Source organism: Catharus ustulatus, chromosome 18 (assembly GCF_009819885.2).
Source record: "Catharus ustulatus isolate bCatUst1 chromosome 18, bCatUst1.pri.v2, whole genome shotgun sequence".
Classification (NCBI taxonomy): domain Eukaryota; kingdom Metazoa; phylum Chordata; class Aves; order Passeriformes; family Turdidae; genus Catharus; species Catharus ustulatus.
The window spans coordinates 9,604,799-9,622,132 of record NC_046238.1 but is presented as its reverse complement, the minus strand read 5'-3'; the positions used below and the strand labels follow the sequence as shown (position 1 = coordinate 9,622,132).

The following is a 17,334-nucleotide window of genomic DNA, read 5'->3' as shown; positions in this document are numbered from 1 at the left end:
GAGCTCTTAGAGCTGCACACAGCAAGAGCAGGAAAAGAGGAACTGGGATCCATCTGATTGCTTTTTCAGGAGAATGGGAAGACTCAGGAGCAGCAAACAAATTGCTGATGCAGAGCAGTGCAGGTGTGAGGAGCAGCTGAAGAGAAATCCTGAAGCATTTGGGAGTTGGTGACAGGGACATTCCCACAGCACCGTGGGGACACAGGCACACAGGGCAGAGGCATTCACACAGCACCTCCCACCCAACAGAGCAGCAGTTATTACAACAACAATAATAATAATTATTAATAATAATAATAATAATGTGGCTTGTTGGCCTTACACAACAAAACCACATTTATGGACACAGGCACCCCCAGGCCCTCAGTCCTTTGCTGTTCCAGGCTTCACCATGCACTCTTTGCCTCTTCCCCACTCCCAGTTTAGGGCTGTACTTTCTGGTCATAACTCAAGCAACATTTTTTGCCCTGAGGCAGATTCCAACTCATTCCTTCAGTCTCTAGGAGAAGCAAACACCCCTGGGTGAGGGCAGGGCACAGGTGACACCCACAGTGACCAATTCCCATCCTCTCACCACATCCTTTTTTTTCTGTTTTACTCACTTGTGCTCAAATGTGCTCCCAACAGAACCACCACAAGGAGCTGATGCAAAACCTCCTCAAAACCCCACCCTGCTCTTCCCTCTGCCTTTAATCCCTGAGCTGGGAGGGCTCATCCAGGTGCAAATGGTGCTGGTGGGAAACCTTGACATTGTCTCCAAGGCAGCAAGGGGCTTTTCACAGGTGAAGTTTGAGCCAGGATGTTCAAACCAGCCCTTCTGATGGACTGTGGAACTGTTGTGTCTTCATTTCTTGCCTTTATTTGTCTCAGGAACATTTAAAATCTGCTTTTTTGTAGTTGAGTCCTTACAGATGCAGGACAAAAGCTCCAAACCTCAAAGCCAGAACCAGGCACTGAGTCTGAAGGATTCGTTTTGCCGAAGAGAAAAAAAAAAAAAAAGAGAATTAGGAGATACTGGAGCCCCTGGGTGTGATGGGTTCAAGTGAAACATGTCCCTTCAGGTTGCAACATTTCCTTGGAAATTTTGAAGGAGTAAAATCTAAATGTGGACAAAGCATCACTCCTCTTAGGGGGTGGGAATTTATTCAAACCACTTTCTGAACATTTGGCATTCACTTCAAACTTTGTCATTTTTATTGCCCAAAATAATGTAGCAAAGGCATTTTTAACAGAGAAAAATAATTTTTAAAAGCAAACAAATTTTTAAAGAACCCAAAACTAAATATTTTTGACCCATGATGAGTTCTAGCCCCACCTCCCCAAGTCATGTTTTCTCTGCCTCACTCTTCTCTCCAGTAAAACTTCCAACTTTACAGTAGGTTCTAAAATCAAATAAAAAAATCAAAAACAGGGCAGTGGGGGAAAGACTAAGAATCCTTTGAGAGCCTCATATATTCACTGATCTCCAGGAGCTGGAAATTTTAAGAGAAAAAAACTAAACCACACTTTTGCAAATCACATGAGACCCATCATAAAATTGTCAGAGTTGGCAGCACTGTAAAATCTATGATATTGTGGGCTGGATTTATGGACAAGAATCCTGAGGCTTTGGGATATTTTTTTCCCTCAGCCCTCGAGGCACAACAGCAGTTTTTGGGAGGTTGGCTGTGCTGTGGGAGCAGCCTGAGAGCAGAGGGGTGACTTTGCCCCTTCAGCAGCGCAGCTTTGGGGGCTGCTGGTGGGGAAAACTCATCTCCCAAACCCACCCAGCGTCGTGGCTGGTGAAACTTGAAATGTGGAGTGATTGCTGGGGGCAGACAAAGAGCTCCCTGTGCCTCTCAGGGCATCAAAACCCTCCCCAGGTAGCAGGCACGGGGTGCAGGGAGTGTTTCAGCCCAGGGGGGCAGCTGGAAAAGCAGCACTGTGAGCACAGCCTGGGATTGCTGCTCGCTCCTCCCGAGGTGTTCCCAGCACAGGTGGGGTTCAGGGACTGCTCAGCCTGCTCTTGTTTGTTCTGCTGCATCCCTAAAGGCCTGGTTGATGTTCCTCATCCTCCTCCAGAGCTCCCTTTGCAGCCCAGGTCCCTCCTAACCCTGGTACAGCTCTCCTGGACTCTGGTTCCATCATCCCCCAGGGATGCAGGAGCAGCCCAGGGCCAGCCCACCCCATGAACCCTCCGTGGGGTTTATGGAAAACCACCAGAGCATTGTTTGGGGGTGGTCTTCCCCAAGTTCTCATTAAAGAATCATGGAATGGTTTGTGTTGGAAGGGACCATGACACCTCCCACTGTCCCAGCTGCTCCAAGCTCCATCCAGCCTGGCCTTGGACACTTCCAGGGATCCAGGGGCAGCCACAGCTTCTCTGGGCACCCTGTGCCAGGGCCTGCCCACCCTGACAGGGAAGAATTGCCAGTTCAGCTCTGAACTCTTCTGTCCAACTCCTCCACTGACAAATGTAATTTTCCCTCTAATTTTCCTGTTTGTTATTGCCAGCATTATTATTCTTGGCTAAGCAATCCATAAGAAAAGAAATCAAAGACGTCACATCAGACTCTTTGGATCATAAAATCACAATCAGAGGGAGAGGACAACCTTCTTCTTGACAGCTCCTGGTGTTGTTTTGGACCACTTGGGGAAAAGTAGAAGCCCGAGGTGGAACAGGCACATCCACACCCAGGCTGGGATCACCTTTCCCTTTCACATCCTCCCAGTCCTGCCCCTGGAAATGGAATTGCCATATGGAAATGCCACGTGGACAAACTCCTTGAAAAGAGGAGGAAAGGCTGTGTTGGATCCTGCCACCACCTTTTCTTTGCCTTCATCCCAGATGTTACTGCTGTGACAGGTGATGATTGTGCCACTGATGGTCTCCCTGCTCCTCACACCAGTGTGGCTCCACAAGGCTGTTCCCCAGGGATCTGCCTGGTTTTCCAGCCCCAAAACCCATCACAGAATCTCTAACCCCAAAGAGCCAAAACCCAAACCTGAGGAATTCTGAGGAAATGAGTGGAGCTGGAAGCTTGAGGCTTTCCTCCCAATGCTTAAGAAGTAATTTTCCGTGGGAGTTTAATTTTCCTTAATCCTCTTTGAGATGCCTGGCAGGCATTTCTGGGGAGACCTGTTTACTTACAGGGTAATCACTGCCCATCTAATGACATGGGAATCACCCTGTGGGGATTAGATGATTACATGATCAGCAGTGGGATAACAAAGCTGGGGAAGCACAGTGTAGATGACAGCTAAATACAGAGTAATTGCTGTGTTCCTTAACTCAAAATGCAATTTATTCATGAGTCTTGGGGCACTGCATGTTCTGTGTGATTTAATGTGACGTTTGGGTGCTTCCCTGGGGGTGGCTCCATGCAGACAAAAAGCTTTGCAAGAATGGAGGTTCCAGCCATGCCCCACACGTGGTGCCTGTGTCTCCCTCTGCCCACCAATGCTGGTGATACCCAGAGTGAGCTCCAGCATCACATTTTGGCTGTGTCAAACCCAACAGGAAATGTTCTGCAAGCACCAGACAGTAAAAGCAGACATCTGACAGAAGAAAGTTTTATTGGAAATAGTGCTGGGAGAGGCCCAGAACATCCTAAGCCCCACATCCTTGGGACAGCAAGGTGGGAATATCCCTGTGGAGTGGCCCTGCTGATCCTGCTGCCCTTCTGTGCCTTTACAGGGTGTCCCTCGGTGTCCCTGCCACGTGGGACAGGCTGGGGACACATCCACAGCTCCCTCCCAGAGCCTGGCTCCTCCTGAGGTGATCCAGGCTGGGAACACCTCCTTGGCTCCTTTCCTGCTCCTCCTGAGGTGATCCAGCCTGGGGACACCTCCTGAGCTCCTTTCCTGCTCCTGCTGAGGTGATCCAGGCTGGGGACACCTCCTTGGCTCCTTTCCATGCTCCTCCTGGGGTGATCCAGGCTGGGGACACCTCCTGAGCTCCTTTCCTGCTCCTCCTGAGGTGATCCAGTCTGGGAACACCTCCTGAGCTCCTTTCCTGCTCCTGCTGAGGTGCTCCTGGCCCAGCAGCCCCACGGATCCACCCTTTCTGTTGGGTTTCCCAACTGCAATCTCTTCATGGCTCTGGAGCTGATTTTCCCAGCTGGTTCCCAGTTCCCAAAGCACCTCCTCTCCTACGCAACCCCAGAGCTCCCCTGAGCCAATCACTCCCACCAACCTCCCTTCCCTGGAACAGAGTGCAGTTCCACCTCACTGGGGCTTCCCAAAGCCACCCAGCACCCACCAAGGGCACTTTTACATCTTGATGGGACAGTGACCCCAGGAGACCCAGGCAGGTGTGGAGCAGATCCACAGCCCCAAGCTCAGCTGAAGCTCAGCCCATCCCTACCTTCCCCTCTCTGATGTTGCACCTCCTCTGCTAGAGCAGAAACAAATAAAAATTCAATTATAGGCATCAAATAGAAGCGAAAAAATCAAGTAAAACCAGCCCAAACCCGAAAATACATTAAAATAGGAGGGCACTCCCTTGCTGTTGAGAGTGTGTGGTATTTATTAGCCATAAATAGGCACAAAAATGGGAGAGCAGAGCTAGGTAGGGATTATTTTTGATTATTTTTTTTCTCCTTAGCTCCATGGCTTTGGATACTCATCTGTATATTCCCTCCCACATCAGAATTCCCACACATTCCCACCCACATTCCCAGTGGCTGACACACAGGTATACCTCTTTAGTTAATTAGAATTACTTTTAATTAAAAATATATGTAAATTATATAGAGTGTGCACAGCTTGGAGAGGAAAAAAAAAAAGAAGAAAAGAAAGCAAACTTCCATTTCAATAAAAGTTTGAACCTCTTGGAATCAGCTGCTTTTGTGACATCCTTGGAGTTATTGGAACTCCCATGTATAAATAAATAGAACCAGGAAATTTTACACCTGAAATATTCTGCAGTAGACATTTTTCCTTGCACATATTTGCTTTTCCTTCTCTTTTTGCATCCACCACTCCCAGCCTCTCATGATCACTTTCTGCCCCTTTTAAACACATTTATTTAATATCTCACTTCACACACCCAGACTGATATCTCTTTTTTTTTTTTTTTTTTCTTTTGGAGAGGAAGCGAAGGAACACAGGAGAAAATGAAAGCTCAGGATTGCAAACAAGCTTCATCGTTGTTTTGGTGAGCAAACTTTTTCCTCTCAGTTCTGCATCCTCTCCCTCCTCTCCCCCCGTGGCAGCTGGCTCAGAGCCTGGCTTTCCACACACTGCTAAAAATCCAGCAGGGCTCAAGCTGGGGATGTTTGCAAGCTTGGAAAGATCCCCACACTTCCATCAGAGACAGCTGAGGGACCAGGAAAGACCAGGAGATGGGAAGGGAAGAGGAGTGAGAGGATTACAAGTGGGAAAGGAGATGAGGGGATGGTTCATGGAATGGTTCCTGGAGAGAATTTTGGGGAATTTGTAAGGAAACACAGCTCCCTGTGGGAGTAATTTCACTCTTGGTACAATGCCTGGGTGAGGTAGGTACTGAATTTATTTATTTGGGGGTTCTCAGTACCTCTTTGAGTTGAAAAGTGAAGATAACACTAATTTAAAAAAAAAAAAAAAAGAAACACCACTCCAAAATCTACCCTTGGTAAGAAGGGCTGGTGTCTTCTTTCTTTTTTTTTTTTTTCTGAGGAAATGGAAAGAAAAAAATATATATATTATTATTTATTATATAACATTGTCAACATCAACACCACAAAAAAAAAAAAGTAACATCCTAACTGTTCTCGTTCAAGCATTCTGACCGTGGTGAGAAAGGCAGCAGGAGTTTGGTGTCCCTTGGAGAACAGAAAGAGCAGAGGGGCAGCGGGGACGAGGGTGGTGGCAGCAACACAAACTGGGTGGGACCGTGGAGGGACAGAAGTGTGCTGGGCTGTTGGCTTTTCTTTTGAAACCAAAGAAAACAAAAGGGGTCAGGGCAAGTCCCGGCGAGGCCGATGACTTCCAGCCGTGCCTTCAGTCAGTGTCCGTCCCTCTGGAGTGCTAGCGGTGAACATTCACTTGGAGCAGTCTTGCAAAACGCTTTGTTATCAACAGGGGGATTCTTTTCCTTCTCCTTCTCCCCTTTGCTGGGATTTCCCCGCGGCTCTGGCACTTCCCTGCCCCCCTGGTTAGCTGTTCTCGCTCCACTCTGGCACCATCCCCACGCCGTGCACCGAGTGGTACTGGTGGGGCGACAGGGTTCGAGGCACGCCGTGCGAATACAGGAATTCCGCCGGCTGCAGGCTGCTGGGAGGGGACTGGATGCCCGTTTGAGGTCCACACTGCCTCACGATGGGCTGGTGAGAGCTTTGGTGCTGGAACATGCTGTGGGTGTCGGCGATTTGGGGCGACGTGTGGTTGGCCACGCTGCCCAGGCGGGGCATGAGCGGCCCCGAGGTGAAGTGGGCAGAGAAATGCTGGTAGGGTAACCTGTCCATGGGCTGCATGGCAGACACTGTGCAACTGCTGTATGAGGGCACGCTGGGCCACGTGTTACAGCTGATGTCCTCCAGGCTGGGCACGGGCTCCGTGGGCGGCGCGGAGCTGGCGTACATGCAGGCCTGGCGCTGCGCCGACTCAGTCCTGTACGACGTGTTCAGTCCCTGCTGCTGAGGGTAGCTGGGCCTGTAGAAAGGGTCCTCGTCCGCTGGAGAGGTTTCCATGTAGGGTTTCTTGTAGGGATGCTCGGTGGTGGAACATTCCTCGTCTGTTGGGAGAGAAGAGTCCTGGTAGCCACCAAGGGTAATGTGTGTGCTGTGGGACCTCCATGTCTGCAGTGCTGGTGTGACAATCTGACACTTCCCTCAGTGTGAATCCCCCTCACTTCCCTGGAACTGATCTCAGTCCAGACCATGGAAACCAAGCCTTGCACTCTCTGCCGGAGTGGGGAAGGGATTAGCAGGAGCTCTGGGGGTTTATCCTGCTTGCTGATCCCCCCACATGCTCCCCATCTCCTCCCTGCTGCCCCTTTTACCTGAGGAATGACATCTGCCTGTGACCTCTGCACCTACCAGGGTCCCCACTTCCCCCCAGCAGGCTTAGAGCTGATGCTGTCAACTCAATTCCTTTCCTTTCCAACAAAACATTTCCATGATAAAAAGAGACAAAAAAGGAGACCACAATAAAAACCCTCCCAAGAGAGCACCAGCGATGGCACGGTTGGGACAATCAGATTTGGAGTTTGACAGCCCCAGCCTTCAGCTGTGCCAAGGCAGCTGGGCACATAAATCCACACAGGGCTGTGGGGACATAAATCCACACAGGGCCGTGTGCTGGAGCCAAGGGGAACAAAGGAGAAAAGTAAATTTCACAGCTAGAAACAACAAGGCACATCTTGCAGAGCCCTTTGTTTCCTGCAGCATCCCAGGCTAGCAGAGGGAAGGAGATAAACAATTTAGGTGAAATCTCCAGGGTGAGGCCAAATGAATAAATGAATGTGCATTTATTTATTCATTCACAGGGTCATCAAATGAAATCCAGCTCTGCTGGAATGGATGGCAAAATTCCCAGGGATGAGCACTTCACCAAGAGATTTTAAGGACAGCGTGGCAAGGGAAGGGGAGCTGTTCTGACATGGATTAACTTTGCTGCTGCTTCAAAAATAAGATTTCTGGTGCAGGCAGGAAAACATCCCACTTGGTTAGAGCTCCCCTGGCTGCACCCTTTGAACAGGGGTCAGATTTGAAAGAAATTTGGAACAAGTTACCCTTTACAATTTTTCTCAACCAACATGTTTCAAGCTGTAAAATTTTTCACCCCCAAAATACAGCCCCAAAGAGTTGCACAGAGAGGAGGACTGAGAGCAGCATGTGCCCCACAGGAGGCACAGAGGTGTTGCTGCCAGGCTGCCATGAGGGGAACGCTCAGGTCACACCTCCAGGAGGGGCAGGTGGGCAGTGCAGGCATCTTTTGTTTCTTCTCAACACTCCCATGCACATAACCCTTCTTGCTCTGAACAGCCACGAGGGCTCTCCTGGAAGCTGCACCCTCTCTGCATGTAAAATTACCCATCTGCCCACCCAGGGGTCTTCCAAGTCCAGCTGGAACAACAATCCCACAAAGAGCAGGTACTGAGGGACACTGTGGGGACATTCCCAGAGTGGCCTTTGGCTCTGTAATAATGTGAATTCAGCTGGAAAGCCACAGTCTCATTTCTTTCTTCTGACAACATCAAAGCCTGGCTGCTTCACCTCAGCAATGCAGAGCCCTGATAATCAAGTTTCTCCTCTGCCTTCCCTGTCAGTTGGGGTGGGAAGCAGGATGAGATAAATGAGCAATTCCATCCCATTTTTAAAACCAGCTGAAACAATGAGCAGGGAGATGCAGGAATGTGTCATCCTCCTTCATCCAGCTCAGCTCCAGCTTAGGTAGGAGCAGGGGAAAGGATGGAGTCCCCTGAAAGCCAAAAGCTGCAGGCACAGGTCTGACCTCCCTCCTGATCTCAGCTCTGTGACAGGAGGTACATCTGGAGGAACAGCCTGAGCTGGAGCTTTTATGGACAGTGTAAAAAGTTTGGATTCCTGACCCACCGCTGAGTAATAAGAACACTGGGGTGGAAAAACAATGTCTTGTAAAATGCAGCATTGTTCTGCTAATAAAGTTTTCAGCATTAAACCGCATCACTCTGCTGGCACCAGAAATCATTGGCTTGGGGTTTGACTGTTTATTTTATTTTGATTTTTTTAAATATACAACACAAACCAGTCAAACTCTGTTTTTCCGTGGTGTAAAACTGCCTGACTTACAACCTGAGCTTGCTGATTTTTCCATTTAGCCCAGACATTTCACTGCCTGCCACAGCCCAGCTGGGCAGAGCTGCAGTGTCACAGAACCACTTCCAGAGTCCATCACAGGTGAAGAGGGAAAAACAAACCCAACCAGGATCTCACTGGAAACCCCACAAGTGCCCTCTGTCCTTCTGTAAGCTCCCAGAATCACTCTGCTGGGCCCTCTAGAGCCAGCTTCGCTGATGTTTTATGTGGAAAGGGATTTTAAGGTGTGTAAGGACCTTGTTCCCATCTCCAAACAGGACCCAGGCAGTAACAAAGGATTCCACCTGCCCTGACAGCTTCTGCCTGTCCTGCCCCTCTTCCCAGTGATTTTCCACCTATGGAGCCTCCTGGTGCTAGAGAGGGAAGAGAATGGTCCTTGTGCATCCTGAGGTGGGATGTGCAGACCAGAGAGCCTCAGCTGGTGCTGCCTGAGGGATTCACAGTGGCCCAGGTGCTCTGGTCTTGTCCCACACTCATGAGAGAGGAGATCAGAGCCAGCACAGAGCAGCATCCCCAGGGTGTGTGGAGCAGCTCTAGGGTGGAAAGGGGACACCTGGAGTGACAAAAGGAGCACAAGACAAACAGGTCTCTCCTGCAATGCCAAAGGCTGCAGTTTCAATTCATCTTCACAGGCTCTGGAGCCTGGAGAGTGCAGCTCAAGGCCACAACCCTGTCCCTGAAGCTCCTCTTACCTCCTCCTATCAATGTAAGCAGGACACTGGAGGCAGTAACTCAGGGTTTGGTTCCTGAGGTTGGTTCCCTGACAGCAGCTCCTTGTCCTTTTCCAGGTGCCACTGAGCCCTCAGAGGAGCTGTTGGCTATCCTGGGAGATATCCTGACTGTCCCCCACTGTTGGTGCTATTCTTGGAGGCCAAGGGTGGTGATCAGCCCTAGGGAGCAGCCCCTCGATGCTGCACTAACCTCAAAAAGCAGGAGGTGCTGCCAAGCAGGGGGAGCTGCCAGCGCCAGGGAGAAGCTGCTCTGAAGTGAATCCAAGGAAAACGGAGCCTGAAGAATGGGGTGGAAACTGGCTCCCTCACAAGGAATTTGATGATCTATCTAATGAAGGAGCTCGAGCGAGAGCATGAGCGCTTCCAAGATTTCCGGTATTTACTACTTCCAGCTGGGTTGTAAATACCACGCAAATGGCTTTTTAAATGGAATTTTCCCAATTCCGAGATTCGGGCCACGTAGAATGAAATGCAAACATGGAAAGCCTCTGGACTCCAGGGTGCACTGGGCCTCCCTCTCCCCCTGGTGTAAATCCAGAGGGCTCCTGCCCCACACGACACCCAGCTCCCCAGGATGGAAGACAATGAAGAATGGGACATGACTCCTTTGGTTTTCAGAGCTCACCCACATTTCCAGGGCGTTACAGGAGGTTCATCCTGACTTTGTGAGGGAGACACAATGGGTGATTATCACTAACTCTGTTGTTTTATCCAGTCTGGATTCCAGCATGGATCTGGCACGAGCCTGAAGAGCCAATACCAGGATGCAAGAGTGACAAAGGTTGTCCAAGAAGAAAAGAACAAGGCAGATTCAATCAAAATGAACATCTCTAAAGGACAAATAAGTCCTAAATCCTAGGACATGGAACCTAAGACAGGCCTGCCATTCCAGCTATTGCACTGTTTGTGATATGGCTGTGTTGTATTGAACACAACAGGGCTGTGGGACAGGGACAACCCAACCCCCAAAGCTGGAATCTTTTCCACAGGCAGCAAGCTGCCAGCACTCCCTGCAGAAGCACAGGAGGCACCTCTGACAGGAGAGGGGATCAGGGAATGGGTCAGGTTGGAAGGACCACAATGGGTTATCTGATCCAACCTCCCTGCTCCAGGATCATCCCAGAGCACAGGGCACAGGATTGTGTCCAGAAAATTCTGAGATATCTCCAGTGAGGAGACTCCACACCCTCCTGTGCAGCCTGAGGGGTGCTTGGGCACAGGATTGTGTCCAGAAAATTCTGGGATATCTCCAGTGAGGAGACTCCACACCCTCCTGTGCAGCCTGAGGGGTGCTTGGCCTCAGGAAAGAAGGTTCCTCATGTTCAGGTGGAACCTCCCAGGCATCAGTTCCTGCCTGCTGTCCTGCTGCTGGACAGCACAGAGCAGAGCCTGGTCCATGCCCTGGACACTGACAGGCATTGCTGGGATCTCCCCTTAGTCATGGCCCAGCTCCCTCAGCCTTTCCTCACTGGGGATATGAAACTACAGTGCCACAAGAGTGTGGCAGCACAGCAAGAGCTGGGTGCACCCCAGCTCCCTGGACATCTCCTCCCCACCCAGGGAATCCCTTCCTCACCCTCAGTGTCCCCCAGCCACCCTGCTCTGGGTTCCACTGCATCTCTGCAGCACAGCCCGAGCCTTGGCCAGCTCATTGCATCTCCTCACATCAGCAGGATGAGCAGCATGTCCTTCAAGGAGACATTCTGTGACTGAATTTTGTCCTACAGATTCTCTGAGTGAAAAAACCAAGCTGGCTGGGATGTGGAAGAAGTTGGTTCAGTCAGCAAAGAGTGTGTCCACACTGCCAGTGCCTGTTCTTGAGGAGAAGGTGGAAAGGCATTGCTGTACCAGCACCAACCTCATCAAGGCAGGAAGGAGGTGAAAGAGAAATCCTTCCCCAGGGTTCTGTCCAAGTTAGGGGGCTGAAGGACATGGTCCTTGCTGGTTGGAGCCAGTGGATTCTGCCACATCCCTCTTCTCCCTCAGAGTGCCAACTTGACAACTTTTACAACCTCCCCAGGGAGAGGCTGTTCCAGTTGCCTCCTGTTCAGCTTCACAAGCATCCCAGAAATCTGCCAAGTGGTTGGGATTGTGTAAGGCTGGGAGGGAGCAGAGGTTTAGAGGGATGACTGTTTAGTCCACAGGATATCAGAGAGAGAGGATAATACAAGGCAAAACAAGGCCCAGTATCCTAACTGGGATGTGGGGCTAAATGAAAGACACAAGGCAAGCTGCCTGCTGGTGAGGCCTTTTGGGCTTCTCCAGGCACAACAATGGGAGAGGTGGAGAACAACCAGAAAAAAGACAAAGCTCCAACTGCTCTTTGTGTCAGCCTAAAAATCCACATCAAGAGCTGAGGCCACTCCTTGATGGGACCCAGGGTTGGAGGTAGTCCATCCTCTGAAGAGCAGTGAGTGTCACATGCCATCAGCAGTCCCAGTGTGGAGCTGGGATACAAGGCAGGACAATCCTTGCATCCCCATTGCTGGAACAGTGACCCCACTGCAGCACACTGGGACATTGCCAGTGCTGTGACCCTGGCCTCCCACCTGCACACCAGGAGTTACCAGATTAGGAGCTCTGGGATGTGTCTGTCCTTCCTTCCTTCCTCAGCCAGGAGAGCATCACCTCCCTGAAACAGGGGAGCCTTCAGAGATAACATCCCCTGGCAGCCCTGCTGCTCTCCCCTAATGTAATTCCATATCAGATCTCCACAGTGAATCCATCTTGCCTTGACAGCTAAGAACAACACTGCCAAGCACAGAGAATAATCCTTGTCTTAGGTCACCAGGAAAGCAGAAGTTGAACAAGGTTCCTTTGAGCTGGGTGAACACTGACCTGTCCCTAACTGAGCCTAACCCAAGCCTTGGCTCTGACTGAAAAGGATGCAGAGAAACATCAGATGTTCAAGCTGGAAGGAGACTGGCTTGGAAAAGAGTGGTGGAATTCACCCCAGAAGATGCAGACGGCAGCTGGTCTGAAACCCAGCTGAACTGCCCTTTGCCCCCAAGAGCATTTATCCATAACCACAGCCTTGGGAAAGGAAATAATCCGCTTGAGATAAATCCTGAACTGTCTGAGGAGGAGTCAATGCTTGGGGAGTGGATAATCCAAAACAATCAATAAGATTTTCAGTCCAGAAAATGGACAGAGGGACAGTGGGAGCAAAAAAACTATTGCTTTTCAGTTTTCTGTAGGAAAGCAGGAGAACTATGAGGGGAAATCTCAGAAATGAGAGACTGGAACAGCAAAAAAAAGAGGAACGTCATACATAGGATTATTTTCCCATGTCCAACAAAGATCCTCACTGGTGCTGGAAGGAAGCTCCATGCTCAGTGCCGTGAAACCTGGGACCACACTCTGATTTATCCGACCCAAATTGCTCATCTCTAATGAATTATTTTTTTCCTTTTAATTAATTTCACTTCGCAAAGAGCTGCTTGGCAGCTCAGCGTGGCTCTCTGGTTCCCATTAACTTTGTGTTTCTTTCCTGTAAGCCCTGGTGGCTGTTTTCGATTTGCCAAAGGCACGAGGAGGGGAGAGCAGAGCAGAAGGCGCGGGGAGGGAAGCAGGGCTGCAGGGACACCCAGCCTGGGGAGGAGGCCGGAGGTGTGGGGCAGGACACTGCTGCTCCCTGATGAAAGCGTTTGGCGGCTTTGATAAAGGCCCTGGAGTGGCTGTGCCACTGCAGCCATGGCAGAGATAAGGGGGGGCCATGGGGCCGAGGCCGGGCCGCCCGCGCCCGTCCCCACGCAGGCCGAGAGGGGCCGGAGCGCCACTCCAGGGCAGATAGCCCTGTCTTTGGGACAATAAGAGGAAGTGAGATAATTGGGGGATTGAGGGAAACCACCCATGGAGACACCACTTAGCGGGAATCCCAAAACTGGAAGGAAACCTCTGCTGATTCCTTATCATTCCCAATGGAGGCCGATGATGAATTGCCCCGCGGGGCAGGGACACGCAGCAGTCAGCGCTGTCCCCAGGGCTGCCGGCCATTCGGGCCAGCTTGTTTGGGTTAGTTTGGGAGAGGGGGAAGAGGGGAGGCGAGAGCTCAGCTCCCAGCACAGAGGAGTGGGAAGGACTCCCAGAGCTGCAGCTCCCAGCGCTGAGGAGGGATCGCAGGCTGGGAGCTTCCATCACCAGAGTGGCACTTTGCAGCACCCCATCCCCTCCCACCCACAGCACAGGGGCACAGCAGGGTACAAACCCCAACACCTCCCACCCACAGCACAGGGGCACAGCAGGGTACAACACCCCCCTCTGACCTGGGGGACACTCTGGGTGACCACTGCATCCCCTCATTCTCTGCCTTACAGCCAGCTCAAGGCCAGCATCCCCATTCCAACCCCTGCTCTGACAGATCTATGTGAGCACTGTCTCCAGTGTGAAAATTCCACCTGTTCTCCACTGCTTACCTCAATCTCAGGACAATATTAGGATTTCTCAGGTTTTTTTTTTCACTTTGCATACCTGTACACAACCCACAGGCTCCTACAATATCCGAGGGATTCACCAAGGATGTGGGGAAGGTTTCCAGTGCCCTCCTGCCTCCTCTGCCAGCACTTCCCAGCCTTCCCTACCTTAGACTGTGTGTCTGCACATCCCAGTGCTCCAGGGGTTATGTTGCTAAAAATAATGACGTGTCTGACTGATAGGGTCGTGCAGGGAAGCGGGAAGGGATCTGCTGTGGGCAGAAATTCCTGCTGCACTCAATGCCCTGGTGCTTGCTGCCTCCTGGGAGCTTTTCCATTGGCTAAACCCTGAGAGAGGCAATGGGGCTGGCAGAAACCAGTCCCTGCCCACCCCTTGTTGCATCCAGCCTTGGAAATCCCCTAGTTTTTTCCAAGTAAAATTGACCTAAAGCTTTTGCTATCTCAGTGCTACAAGTGGTGCTGCAGTGAAGCATTGCCATTGCCTTGGGAGAGGGGGGCAGAGACCACAAACCCTGCCCAGAACAATTATCCCATCGCTATCAGGGGGTTCTTCAGGCCAGGAAGAGCCCAGCAGTCAGTGGAAAGCCCTCCCAGTTTGATCCCCAAAGCTCTGTCAAAGCAGGTCAGTGGCAGCAGAAGGGAAGGAACATGGATATCATGGGATTCAATCCCAGACACCCTTCATTAGCCCAAGCATTTCTGCAGACAGAAAACTGTCTCCCAACTGTGAGACAGCCCTGAGTTCAAACTGGGCAAAATGCAAACTGTCAAGGTATCTCCACTTGGAGATTAACCCTGTCTGAGGGGCTGCAGATAAGTCATCTTTATCTGCAGCACCAGCTATCTTTCCAAATGTGGACTCTCAGTGGGTGAAAGGCACTGCCAGCCCTCCAAACAACTCATTCCCAACCCAGCAGAAATGGGATTTGAGAGTTTCCCAGCCCAGCCTGGGGGAACTGCCCACAACCCTCATGCCTTGCTCATCCTCCAGCATCATTTGTTGCGTGCTATTTTTGCCAAAAAAACAGCTATTGGAGGAGGGAGACAAAGGAAAGTATTTTCTCACTGAATATATAAAATATTCTTTCTTTCACTTTGATGTTTTTCTATCCACATTATCCTTGGAGCTGTCCAAGGGGGAACATCAGGAAACAATGCTGACAGTCATGTTAGGAGGGGAAAAACACGAAGCAGCCAAGCTCTGACCTTTTCTCTTGGTGCAGTGGTAGATCTGGCCGTGCTCCTGGGAGATGGGGTAGGGGTTGGCAGGAGGCAGCAGGTCCTGGGAGGTGCTGGACACCCCGTTCTCACACTGGTACTGGGAGCCCAGGTTGGAGGAGGCAGAAAGGACCCTGCTGTCACTGCTGAAGGGGCTGTGATTCGAGGACACTTTTTGTCTCACTGTGCTCCTGGGAACAACTGGGTACTCCTTACTGCAAGCAAAGAAACAAAAGAGAAACAAGTCAGCAAAGCAATCAATTAATAAATAGATCAGAGGATTAATAAATGAAGGCAGCACATTAGTGTCATGGAGTCTGTTTAGGCTTTCAGGGAATGGAGATGTCCCTCCCAGGAGGCTGCAGCCCCATCACACTTTATCCATGCAGAACTCATTATTCCCATTCCTTTTAGTCCCCTTAAATTAATGCCTTTTCCACCACCACTATTTTATACCCACTCATAAAATAGATAATTCAGTTTTAGCAAAATGAACAGAATATCTATTTACATATTGTAGCATTTATAAGCTGTATACTGCTTGTAATATATTTGCAATATGCACATGCATGTAAATAAAAACATCATTTCTCCCAAGCTGACTTGGAAATTAATTAAATATTTAGGTCTGCTTTTTTTCCCCTGTGTAGTAGTTGTCCCCATTCCTTTTGCCTGGAGTCTGTCAGCCTGGTTGTCCTGGATGGGGATCCCTGCACCACAGACCAAGCTCAGAAAGAGAAATAAATAAATCACCAAGATTTGATGCACAGCAGAGCCAGGATGGGAGGGAAAGCCTGGATTGTTCCCTTGCCCCCAGACTGGTTTGAAGTTGGGATGCTTTGCCAACACAGGCTGGAAATCCCCTCTCCTCAAAGACCCTACAGTGTGTTTTGGAGATATTTCTCCAAACACACTGGCAATGTGGCAACCCCAAAGATGATTCCTGCTCTGCAGGGAGAGCTGAAGCTGAATGGGGGGGGTCTCAGTTCAGGTGAGGTAAAAGTCTCCTCCTGAACCCAAAGAGTTGCTAAAATGCATACAGATCAGGTAGGACAGCACCCCAAAGTGTCACCAGGCTCAGAGCAGCCACAAGTGCTGGTTCCAGCACAAGTTTTCTCCTCTGAGACCACTGGACCATGCTGGCTTTGAGGTACCCCCCTCACCTGTCCAAAATCATCGTGCTGGAGCAAGGACAGCTCCTCAAATGCCATCCACAGGCTCTGTGGCCACTTCCATACAGAGGAGGAGCCCTGAGCCTCCAGTGACACCCCTCAGGGGGGACCTATCACCCTAGAACTCAGAACTTATTGACAAAATTTAACAATAGCAATCACATAAACCTACCCCAGCAGGGAGCTTTCATCCAAACCACTGCTCTGGTGGCTGCCAGAAACATCAGCAACCGAGCTGGAATGGAAGGAAAATTCACCCAGGAGCTCAAACCCAAAGAAATGTGGCTCTGGTTGGGCCATGAAAGTTTTCCCAGCCCCGGGAACTGGGGGCTTGCCAAGGAAAGCCTGTTCCAAAGGTGGGGTTTCATCCCCTGCAAGCAGCATTTGCTCAGCACTAAAATCCAGGCTGTGCAGGAGGAACAAAAGAGAGATGGACCAGGAGGAAGCAGAGATTTATCCCTTGAATATTCAGGGCAGCAGTGGATGCCAGGATCTGTGGTGGGATAGAGGACCTGCCTGTGACACCCAGTGCTCAGTTCCACCAGGAGATTTAGCTGCAGGGCAGCTTTGGTGGCTTCTGGGGCTGTGGCTATCAAACCTCAGGGATGTCCCTCAAATCTTCTGGGGTCTCAGGGATCTCCCAGCCCGCCCAGATCATCGTTTTGGGCTGCTGTTCCACCTTCACACCATGATGCTCAATGAGAATTGTGCCAACAGGACATCCCTAAGCTGCATCCCCACCTTGATTCCCTTCCAAGGACCTCATGCTAGGAGCGGACTCCTGGATGTGCCCTTAGCTCTCCCTCCTGAGGAGAGGCTGCTCAGACTGCCTGGGTTCATCTCTCAGCCTCACACAACCAACATCCAGTTCCCAAAATCTGACAGAGCCTGGCTTTGTCTCCCAGTGGGTGCCTGAGAGCTCAGGTGGAGGAGAAAGAGGGACAGACCATGGCATGATGCCAGGCCATGGGACACTTCAGAACATCTTTCTCTGGTACATTTGGGTAGATCTTGGATCAAA

At 50.6% G+C, this 17,334-nt stretch overlaps 1 protein-coding gene across 2 annotated transcripts in view; it reads right to left on the bottom strand.

Annotated features, from left to right (window-relative positions):
* Positions 1 to 6,116: 6,116 nt before the first annotated feature.
* TBX5 (T-box transcription factor 5) overlaps positions 6,117 to 17,334 on the bottom strand; it is a 37,155-nt gene continuing 25,937 nt past the window's right edge. For both annotated transcript variants that reach the window (XM_033075942.1, XM_033075944.1), the window contains 2 exons: positions 15,130 to 15,356; positions 6,117 to 6,694 (listed from right to left, as the gene is read on the bottom strand). In XM_033075942.1, coding sequence (XP_032931833.1) covers positions 6,117 to 6,694; positions 15,130 to 15,356 — 805 coding nt within the window. The remainder of the gene's footprint in view (positions 6,695 to 15,129; positions 15,357 to 17,334) is intronic.